The 12,481-nt window shown below is 37.2% G+C and overlaps 1 protein-coding gene across 1 annotated transcript; it reads left to right on the top strand.

Annotated features, from left to right (window-relative positions):
- The first annotated feature begins 48 nt into the window (after positions 1-48).
- LOC138323183 (uncharacterized) lies at positions 49-11,709 on the top strand. The gene is made up of 6 exons (XM_069267597.1): positions 49-169; positions 1,335-1,450; positions 5,457-5,682; positions 7,128-7,280; positions 8,813-9,005; positions 10,859-11,709. Exons 2-6 carry the CDS (start codon positions 1,343-1,345, stop codon positions 10,896-10,898), a joined length of 720 nt encoding a protein of 239 aa, XP_069123698.1. The 5' UTR covers positions 49-169; positions 1,335-1,342; the 3' UTR covers positions 10,899-11,709.
- The last annotated feature ends 772 nt before the right edge of the window (positions 11,710-12,481 follow it).

Raw genomic sequence — 12,481 nt, 5'->3', positions numbered from 1 at the left:
CTTAAATATAGTAAATTATTGAATTTTATATCGTTTCGCCATTTCGTTGCCAGGTTGATGGAAAACATGGTTGTAGCAACTAAACTTTACGCTTCCGGTTTCAATCTAAAATAGGATCTGATACGTAGGGTCTGTATTTTAACGATCGAAAGACGTGCAAATCTTTCAGGTAAGCAAATGACACATGCGACGCAGAGTTTTGATACAATAACAAAGGTGTAAAATATACGCCGCTGTGTAACTTCAGACGGGCACCTGCTACTATTTTTCGTCAAACGTTAATGGGACTTAATTGGGCCTAAATGTAACACATTAACTGTATGAAGATACAAAATGTACATTGTTTACGCTTTATGGAGGATGTAAAAAATAACTTCATGTAGGCCTATTTATTAGTAAAAATATTCTGTTACCTTTTACAGTAATTGCACCAATATATTAATAATGCCAGAAATGTTTTAGATAAATATCAATAATTTAAAGACATTCTTCTACAATAATTTTTGAAGTAAATCTTTTGAAAACATGCAAAGTTCATGTTAGTCCGATAAACCTGCCTATACATTATAAATGTTGTTGGTTTTTTTAATGTGCCTAATACATTGTAAAGTAATATTAAAAACACGAAATAGTATATTTGGCAAATTGAAAAAAAAAATATATATATATGTGAAAGGAGAGGAGAAAATGTAGCGGCCAGACTGGGATTCAAGCCTAGGACCTCGGAAAACACTAGCCAAATGCTTTAACCGACTGAGCTACCTGGTCACTGATATCGATCTGCCCATGCATAGTCCAATCCATCTACATTCCTTCCTCCCTTTTCAAAGTTGTTGTCCATCGAGACGTCAATAAAAGACCCTTAATTATACAGCACTGTGGGTACTTTAGTTGGGTACCAGTTTTGTAACGTACAGGAAAGGAGAAAATGTAGCGACCAAACCAGGATTTGAACCCAGACCTCTGAACACAGTAGCTGAATACTGTAACCAAGTCAGTAACCTGCAGTGGTCACTGATGATTGACCCAGTCCGATCCTGCTACATATTCAATTTCACAGCTAGGGGTCATAAACAAAATTTTTTAACTGGTACTTTTTGCCAATAATTACTGGTAGGCGTAAAGGTCTGGTATTTGACCATCAGTCTGCAGTTACTGTGCTGAAGAGTTTCACTAAATAAAATTTAAAAAAAAAAAGAAAGAGTATAATTCCTAACTGTCTACAGTGTTGTATTGTACATGTCAAATCAGATGACCATAAAGGCAACGGCCCAAGTTTTTCAGAGATTTAGAAATTAAAATATTTGTTATGAACATATGATATAACTTTGTAGGTTTCAGCATGGCAGCAACCCAGGACCTTGGTATGGATATGATCACAAAACGACCAAGGACCCCTAGGGATCCGTATACTACACTCACCGACATCCAAATCAAAAATTTGAAAAAGGTACAGTACCAGTTTTAATTCCCAAAATATTTGTTTGGGGGGTTAGTAAATGGTGTTTTTTGTAATTCATTCCCTGCTGCTCCTTCTCTCCTCACCTTATGTTAGGTTCTAAGAGGTCAATAACCGAAAAGATCATGTCCCTGCCCTCCCCCTGCCCCGCATCCTCTTTAATCCCAATTACACTAGGTCTTCCACCTAATTGGATTTTTTTCACTCGATTGGTATTGCTCCACAAACTCCTTTACCTGATTAGTCCTGATTCTCTGACTGGATAGTCCAGTACTTCTATCTATCCAACCAAAGGATTTAAGTGAGAAGGATTTGTCACTCGAGGTTTTGGACAAATACAGCGCAGACACTTTTTATTTGTGCACTGACCGTGATGTTGGGGGACGACTGATTTTACTTTGATTTCCACCGCAGCAACCTTTGATGTAGCCTGCTGCTGCCATCTCCCATCCTGTAAACAAGGAATAGACATCATGAAATTTATTATGCTTTACATTTGTATTTCTTTCGACTCTGGAGACAAGTTAAAATGGTTTTTATTCATGGTTCATAGGCGTCTTGAGATAGCTTTAGAGATAGTGACAAATCCTTCTCACTTATAAATCCTTCCTCCCACTCAATTGATCCTGTTCCTCCATCTCTCCACCTGATTGGTCCATCATCTCCCTTTCTCCACCTGATTGAACCAACATCTCCCACTCCTCCACCTGGTTGGACCATTTACTCCATCTCTCCACCTGATTGGTCATCATCCCCCTTTCTTCACTTGATTGGTCCATGATCTCCCCTTCTCCACCTGATTGGTCCATCATTCTACCACTCCATCTGATTGGTCCATCTTCTCCCACTCTACACCTCAAATTAGTCCAGTAACCCCATCTCTTCACCTCATTGGTCCATCATTTCCAACTCTCAACCTGATTGGTCAATCATCTCTCTCTCCCCTCCTAATTGTTCCAGCATCTCCCTCTCTCCACCTGATTGGTCCATCATTTCCCTTTCTTTACCTGATTGGTACATCATCTCCCTCTCTCCACCTGATTGGTCCATCATTTCCCTTTCTTTACCTGATTGGTACATCATCTCCCTCTCTCCACCTGATTGGTCCATCATTTCCCTCTCTTTACCTGATTGGTACATCATTTCATCCTCTACAACTTATTGGTCCAGTTACTCCATCTCTCCACCTCATTGGTCCATCATTTCCAACTCTCAACCTGATTGGTCAATCATCTCTCTTTCCCCTCCTGATTGTTCCAGCATCTGCCCCTCTCCACCTGATTTGTACATCATCTCCCTCTCTCCGCCTGATTAGTCCATCATTTCCCTCTCTTTACCTGATTGGTACAACATCTCATCCTCTACAACTTATTGGTCCAGTTACTCCAACTCTCCACCTCATTGGTCAATCATTTCCAACTCTCAACCGGATTGGTCCTTCATCTCTCTCTTCCCACCTGATTGTTCCAGCATCTCCCCTCTCCACCTGATTGTTCAAGCATCCTCCCCTCTCCACCTGATTGGTCCATCGTCTCCCTCTTTCCACCTGATTGGTCCATCATTTCCCTCTCTTTACCTGATTTGTACATCATTTCATCCTCTACAACTTATTGGTCCAGTAACTCCATCTCTCCACCTTATTGGTCCATCATTTTCAACTCTTAACCTGATTGGTCCATCATCTCTCTCTCTCTCCCCACCTGATTGTTCAAGCATCTCCCCCTCTCCACCTGATTGGTATATCATCTCCCTCTCTCCACCTGATTGGTCCATCATTTCCCTCTCTTTACCTGATTGGTCCATCATCTCCTCCTCTACACCTTATTGGTCCGGTTACTCCATCTCTTCACCTCATTGGTCCATCCTTTCCAACTCTCAACCTGATTGGTCCTTCATCTCTCTCTTCCCATCTGATTGTTCCAGCATCTCCCCCTCGCCACCTGATTGGTCCATCATCTCCCCTTCTCCACCTGATCGGTCCATCATCTCCCTCTCTGCAACTGATTGGTCCATTAATCTCCCTGTCCACCTGATTGGTCCATCATCTCCCTCTCTCCGCCTGATTGGTCCATCATCTCCCTCTCTTTACCTGATTGGTATATCATCTCATCCTCTACAATTATTGGTCCAGTTACTCCATCTCTCCACCTCATTGGTCAATCATTTCCAACTCTCAACCTGATTGGTCCTTCATCTCTCTCTTCCCACCTGATTGTTCCAGCATCTCCCCCTCGCCACCTGACTGGTCCATCATCTCCCCTTCTCCACCTGATTGGTCCATCATCCCCCTCTCTTCACCTGATTGGTCCATCATTCCCCCTCTCCACCTGATTGGTATATCATCTCCCTCTCTCCACCTGATTGGTCCATCATTCTCCCTCTCTTTAACTGATTGGTCCATCATTTCCTCCTCTACACCTTATTGGTCCGGTTACTCCATCTCTTCACCTCATTGGTCCATCCTTTTCAACTCTCAACCTGATTGGTCCTTCATCTCTCTCTTCCCATCTGATTGTTCCAGCATCTCCCCCTCGCCACCTGATTGGTCCATCATCTCCCCTTCTCCACCTGATTGGTTCATCATCTCCCTCTCTTCACCTGATTGGTCCATCATCTCCCTCTCTCCACCTGATTGGTCCATTAATCTCCCTGTCCACCTGATTGGTCCATCATCTCCCTGTCTCCACCTGATTGGTCCATCATTTCCTTCTCTTTACCTGATTGATCATTCATTTCCATCTCTCCACCTGATTAGTCCATCATTCTCCCTCTCCAACTGATTGGTCCTTCGCATCTCTCTTCCCACCTGATTGGTCCAGCATCCCCCTCTCTCCATCTGATTGGTCCATCATCTTCCATTCTCCACTTGATTAGTCCTGTTACTCCATCTCTCCATCTGATTGGTCCAGCATCTCCCCCTCTCCATCTGATTTGTCAATCATCTCCCCTCTCCATCTGATTGGTTCATCTTCTCCCTCTCTTCACCAGATTGGTCCATTATCTCCCACTTTCCACCTGATTGCTTCAGTATCTCCCCCTCTTCATCTGATTGGTCCATCATCTCCACCTGATTGGTCCAGTTTCTCCATTTCTCCACCTGGTTGATCCAGCATTTTCCTCTCTCCACACCTGATTGGTCAATCATCTCTTCCTTCCCAATGGATTAATCAATCATCTCCCCTCTCCACCTGATTGGTCCAGTTTCTCCATCTCTCCACCTCGTTGGTCCAGCATTTCCTTCTTTCCACACCTGATTGGTCCATCACCTCACTCTCTATCTGATTAGTTCTTTTATTCCATCTGTCCACCTGATTGATCCATAATCTCCCACTCTCCACTGATTAGTCCAGCATCTCCCTCTCTTCATCGGATTGGTTCATCATCTCCCTTTCTTCACATGATTGGTCCATTATCTCCAACTTTTCACTTAATTGGTCCATCATTCTCCCCCTCCATCTGATTGGTCCATCATTCTCCCCCTCCATCTGATTGGTCCATCATTTCCTTTTTTCCACCTGCATGATTGGTCCATCACCTCTCTTTACCTGATTGGTCCATAATCTCCCCCTCTCCATCTGGTTGGTCAATCATCTACCCCTCTCTATCTGATTGGTCCATCATCGCCCTTTCTCCATCTGATCGTAGCTTTTGCTCCAGCTTGTTATCTGCTTTTTATCTGATTTGTCCAGTTCTTCTAGCTTCATTAGCCAATTGATCTAGTTCCTCTTAACGTTATAAGGGTACAACATCAGGAAAACCGAGGCCATATAGTAATCACCATGTCAGTTTGTCTGTCCACAATTAATTCCCTGAAAAACCAGTAGGCCCAAATTGTTTTGCAATTGTATAATGGTTATACATGTATATGTGTTATAATCTAAATTATTTAATTGATTCTAATCCTTATGTGTCCCCATCTGATTTACATGCCCTGTTTGTGAAGCACCATCACTTACCAGATACACATAAGTGATATAATGGTACTCTTGTGTTTTAGGACCCCTGTGCTTACTTCATGAACAGCCAGGCCAACAATAAATCCTACCCTACAACAGGTTGGTATCGTGACCGCTATGCCAAGGATATGAGCCAGCACTTGGTACGAGGGATAAGTAAGTCCCAGCCTTATTGTTACATAGATCATCAGTGGACCAGAAGTCCTCCAGAACTCCACAATACAGTCCGACATGGGGCCGCAGAAAGATGGGGACCAGACAAAGTTGGTACGTATAGTAGGCAGTATAAAATTGGTTTAGCTATCGACAGATCATTCTTAGAATTAATCTACCTCGATGGTGTGACAAAGAAATCACAACCCGAGGGGTATGCCATTCATGAACGTCCAACCCAAGGCTTGCCGAGGGTTGAACATTTAGGTATTCCCCGAGGGTTGTGATTTTGTTGTCACACCCCATAGGTAGGGAATGATTCATTTTCTCCCATATACAAATAAAAAAGATGAGATAGTAACCGAAAAAGAAGCATTTTCACCTTGACATGAACATGGTTCCTTCAACTGCAGTATTGATGACGTCACTGGCATTACACGCCACGGATTTAAATCGCATGAAGTGGATCATGATGTCATGTAATTGTTTTCAGGTTCAAAAGGTTAGTGTGCACAATCTGTCATTCCGTTGGGATTGACAAAAGAATCTCTCACTACTAAATTACTGGTGACAAATCAGTGAATGGTGGGAGAATAATCATTTCAATTATCATATACCTGGTAAATAAGTCTGAGTGGTTCACTGATTTTCTCTACAGTACCATTACCTAAACATTCATTCTACTATGATTGTGGCCTGTATTAAAGGGAAAAATCAGTGTAAGAGTATACTAAAATTTATACATATATCGGAAACAAACCAGTTGTAATGAAAATGAGATTAGTTGGTTTTACTGTGATATGTCAGAAAAGCCCACTGTAGTGAAATCTGTGTGAAATGTTCAAATTCACTCGAGTGTCTGTCATTACACATTGTGGTCGGACGTCCTGTATGCTAAACTCTGACCATTGATATTTGGAGTAAAGCATTTACGTTTGTGTTTACTGTATTATGTGCATGCTTCTGTCTGAAAGACAATTTCATCAACTCCTCTGTGATGATATATTGCATTTGTTACATGAGATTGGCACGGATGTGAGTATAGGTTTTTGAATGTCAATGATTAAAATACTTCACAATGTTGTAGATATTTTCAACATGTTACTTTTATATGTTTCATAAAAAATGTAGAACTATACATTTATCCCAATTTTCGCTTCATGGTTATGTAACAGAATAAGCCTCACTTAATTCTACCTTCAAACAATTCTTTGTTTCTTTCCTGATATTGAGAATGAGGTTTTGAGTTAAAAACTTAATGCACTGAAATCTTTAAACTGCAATTACATATATCAAACAAAGGAAAATTATGGAATGGAATTTTATTGTTGAACATTATATAGTATACATAGTGAAATGAGGTTAAGTATTTGTTATAGGTACACATACTGATTTCAAACATTGATTGATGAACAAGTGTGGATACAAGTTACATTTACGTGTATATTGTTATAACATAAATGTATGAATAATCTAACCTAACTAATGCAGAAACATTTTTGAAATTCTTGTAAATCGATCAGACATGATTTTATCAAACATGATTTTATTTTGTACAGGTATGAGGACAGTACAGTATTTTAATGGGCTTGAAGATAATAACAGATTTGTAAGTACAGACTTATACCGGAGACAGCCAACAAATGAACCTGGCTTTGTGGACACAACATATGGGCGACCAAGTAATGGTTATTATCTACTCCGAAACCCAAGTAAGTAAAAATGATACCAACAATTGAAAGTTTATGAAGAGCATTAAGGACTAGTCTGCTAAACCTGCTTATATGATCAGGTTTTTTCATTTTTGTTTATTTTTTTGCTTAAAGATGGTCCATCGCTGACAAATGGTATTTTTTCACTATCAAAAACAGGAGCAGACGATTTAGTATTTTTCATCAGTTACAAAAGTTACTTACTTAACATCATTACCACCATTGGAAAGTTTGAGCTTCTACTTTTACTTCATGTTAACGTTACAAAAAATAATTAAGTGCATCCATAAAAAAATCTGTGGCACTACATGTGTATCCTATATGGAATGAAGTACTGATTATGCATGCACCAAAGGCAAAATAAATTATTTTATATTATTTTTTTGTGTTAATAAGACATATATATATACATGATTAAATACCAATTATAGTTCAAGTGATGGATATCATTCATGCTCTGTTGGCGGTGGAGCATCTTTAATATATATATAAGGCAAAAAAAATTAATTTAAAGCTATTATATCTCAAAACCTCACATGACCACATATTAGTTAAAACTAATTCATTAATTAGGGCCAATTATTGTAAAAGTAAGAATCTAATTTCTAAACAAAAGTTATATCCCCAATATACACAGTCCTTTATATCTTACATCATCAGCCTCCACGAACAGGGTAACAAAAGTTGTATAGGTGATCACGACTGCTGCATGCCAGATTGCATTATGAAATCTTAAGAACTGCTTAAGCAGTAAACTGTGAAGGCTTAATTAGAACTGCTAAAGAACTGCCTTCCACTTTGACATGGGCAGCCAGGCCGGGTCATTTAAAGATTGATGGCCTCCCACGCATGCATTATGTTGCGGTGTGTGAATATCTGTATGTTTTGGAAAGCTGTGGTATATTCGTGTTGTGTGTGTGAATATCTGTATTTTTTGGGAAGCTGTGGTATATTTATGTTGTGTCACCTTGTGATAGTATGTTTTGGGAGCTTTGGTATATTTGTGTTGTTTCTCCTTGTGATAGTGTGTTTTGGGAAGCTGTGGTATATTTGTATTGTGTCTCCTTGTGATAGTATGTTTTGGGAAGCTGTGGTATATTTATGTTGTTCTCCTTGTAATAGTATGTTTTGGGAAGCTGTGGTATATATGTGTTGTGTCTCCTTGTGATAGTGGGATTATCCTTTTAACAGAGCTATTTCACTGAAGACAACAGTCAAAATATACAGTAATAACAGTTAAGGCAATGCAGAAAACTCTTTCGTAGAAGCTGTAAGTTTCTGATATATTTAATGACTTTGACCTTAAAAGTAGGTCAAGGTCATTCATTTGAACTAAACTTGGTAGCCCTTATCTCAGCTTGCAACAGGCCCAATTTCGGGTTATATATATGCATCTTGGGTAATTGACAACAAGTTGTTGAAATGTTTTAGCTTATTTGACCCCTGATACATATTGATATGTGTATATTGATATGATGTGTTCAGCAAGATGTTAGATAGACCAAAACAAATTTATTTCATTATTATTTCAGATTCAAAAACCTGGTTTGGCTCCAGTGCACCTTTAAATCGTACCAGGATCTTAGAGTCAATACAACCCAAGACGAAGGCTGAATATCAGTTGATTAGAATGACAGAGCAGGAAAGTCAAAGGAAAGGACGTATGTATTCGGAGTACACAGATAGATATGCTCTGCAGACAAAGATAGACCCTATGATGAACACGTGAGTAGAATGAATCATTGTAAAGCTATATATATTGGATCTTACATGAGTGTTCATTTCATTTGAGATTTTATGAAACCAGTCTAGAAGTTTTTGTTTTTGAACTTCAGGACGAGTTTCATAAAATCTCATATGAAAGGAACACAAATTTAAGATGTTTTTATCATATAACTACAAATATCTACATAACAAAGAATATTTCACGTCAAAATATATTCCGAAAATCCAGCAGAGGCCGTCATTTTGTCCGCCATCCTTGTAATCCTGATGTCACGTCATTTTTCCTGGCGTCATTTTATTGTTTCTGTCTGACGTTCCTGTTTTGTTACTGATCATTGATGTTGATGCATCGATCATAATCGATTTATCGAAATCGGTTGTCTGTTCGATTAGACATTGATTATATTGATCATTGAATGTGTGTGTGTATATATATATAACACATGCAATTGTACATTCATAGGCATACTGTACTGCACAGACAAAAGATTGTCTATATGATATTTTGAAAACTTTGAATAAAACCCGACTAGAATATGCTTATACCCAACTTAAATACTTTCAGAGATGTTTTAAGTTCTATATGTACATTGTACGCGTATTTATAAGAACAATGTACACATGCACATTTGCATTAATATTGTACATGTGTAGCTACATATACGTAATGTACATGTAATTTTATGTACATTGTAGAATGTAATACTATTATAAAGAATGTACAATTGATTATTGTATGTACATTAAAAATGCTTACACAATAAACTCTAAAAACTAAACACTAATGCTATCTATTTAGAATTAGTCATACCTAAAACCAAATTCTTTAGTAAGCTGTATAAAAACATATATATAGTTTACCCTACCTTCCTGGTTTTACATATAATATTTTGTGCATGATAGGAAATTTATGGCTGATATTAGGCAGCCATCTTGGATTTTGACAAGTTTGTTTTTCTAGAAAGTACTGACTGAATCTTTTTTTATTATTGCATGTATAGGTATATCAATTTAGTATAAATGTGTGTATTTCCCATGTTATCAAGGTCTTAATGGCAATAGAAAAGAAAAGATTTATATTTCATTTGATTGATAAAAAAGTATTTTTAAGAACTATAAATGATGTGTGTGTCAAGATCCCTCTGGAATCTCCTGTTCAATTCTTTTTGTATGTTTAACATTTGTAATGAATGAGAACCACTATTTACATTACACTGTTACAATCCACTATTTACACTGTTACAATCCACTATTTACACTGTTACAATCCACTATTTACACTGTTACAATCCACTATTTACACTGTTACAATCCACTATTTACACTGTTACAATCCACTATTTACACTGATACAATCCACTATTTACACTGTTACAATCCACTATTTATACTGTTACAATCCACTATTTACACTGTTACAATCCACTGTTTGCACTGTTACAATCCACTATTTACACTGTTACAATCCACTATTTACACTGTTACAATCCACTATTTACACTGTTACAATCCACTATTTACACTGTTACAATCCACTATTTACACTGTTACAATCCACTATTTACACTGTTACAATCCTATCTAAATCAATATGGTAAAACATGGTTATAACCAACATCACTTACAACAAATTATTGGTTGTTACATAGTAATTTTTATTCCCAGTCAATGTTTCTATACTTTATGTAAAACAAACTATGCTTACAATGAAGTGATTTTTGCATCCCCAGAGGTTCATTTTAACCATATTTTTTATTCTATTAATTTGATTGTGCTATTTTTATCATATGTTTGATTTCTAAAGAAAACAATATTGATGATGTAAGATTTTAAATCTCAGTTTCTTGTTTCAGGCGACAAAGGGTAAAGACTTATATAGCGGATAAATCCTAAGGACAACAGTCTGACGTTTCATTGGTGTGTTTATACTTTGATATTACCAATGTGCAATGGATATCAACAAAAAGGTGTCATTCACCACTTGGGATTGAACAATCAATATTGCATGGAATTCAACATCAAAATGCAGTGACCCACAGAAAAGAACAGAGTTTTCTATTTCTTTATTTCATCATATACATGTTTTAAGCAAGCATTTTGTGTGCACAAGTTACCAAAGAACCAATGATTGTAAGAAATATTGCCAATATATTACAAACTATTTGACACACAGACATATTATACAAGTGCCAAATAGTGAAATTTTGGTGTTGTACATGTAAAAGTGACGTCGTTATTAGTAAATATTATATTAATCTTCCCTCTTGTTATTGTTAGATAAAATTCTATTTTTGTAGATGATTCATAGACCACATGAATTGCCATTTGTGTAAAAACTTGTTTTGATAAATAGTCTTTTTGCATCTATCTAGAACATGTACATGTATATGTATGATTGAATTAAAGTCATATGTAACAATACAGTTTCAAAAACAATACATTTACTCCAAATTGTTGTATATCTATAAAAAAGACCCGACACACTTATTGAATGACTTATTTTCTCTTCAAAGACAATATCATGTACATTATCAGAAATATTCTATGTTGATGAAATGTTATGGCTGGTACCTCTCACACTGAAAAGGGGTACTTAACCTTTACTAACAGAAGAAATGTTTTACTATGAAATCAGTGTGACAACTCCAGTGCTGCTTTAATTCCTGTTGTCAGTGATTGATTTACAATAAATATAAAGATATAACATGTGATTTATATTTTGTTAAGCATATACCGTATTCGACCTGGTTAGCGCCCAGGGCAATTAAAAAAAAATAAAAAAAATGAAAAGGTGCTTGATAGGAAGGAATTATTGCAAACTTATACAGTTTTGATAGTTTTGTTCTTATGCCCGGGCAATTGAAATGACGCTTCAAAACGGGGAGGGGCGCTTATAGGGACATGGGCACTTATTGGGTCAAATACGGTAGTATCACAATATCCAAACCATTATATACTACATAATGTGGCTTACATGGATAATCAAGGACTTCAAATATAGCCATAGGTGAATGGCATTTTGTTAAAAAATATCAATTGCTATATACAGTAATGGCCAAGTGGTCTGACCAAAACCACAGTAATTCAGGTAGCGTGTCTGACCATTACACAGGTTGGGTATCAATCTGATTGATACATGTATCTCATGTCCATAAAGGACCCAGCTGAGTGGTCAAGGAATATCTAAATAGAATTGATCATTCGTCAAAAAAGTCCCCTTTAAAAAGGCATTTCTTCTTAGTCACAGCACCAATAAAAAACTCTGAAGTCATTTTAAAGTTATCTGCCCTTAGACCATTAGGTACAATGTATATTGTATACAGGTTATAGTGTCAGAAACACAGGGACCTGGCACGTCTTTTTTACCAACAGTATATATGTATATATTATAGTATCTATAATATATACATATACTGTTGTTAAAAAAAATCAGGACCAACAGTATATATATACATATACTGTTGGTAAAAAAATCG

Source organism: Argopecten irradians, chromosome 1 (assembly GCF_041381155.1).
Source record: "Argopecten irradians isolate NY chromosome 1, Ai_NY, whole genome shotgun sequence".
In the NCBI taxonomy this organism is placed as follows: domain Eukaryota; kingdom Metazoa; phylum Mollusca; class Bivalvia; order Pectinida; family Pectinidae; genus Argopecten; species Argopecten irradians.
The sequence above is the reverse complement of the archived record's forward strand: the minus strand, read 5'-3'. Positions and strand labels throughout refer to the sequence as shown.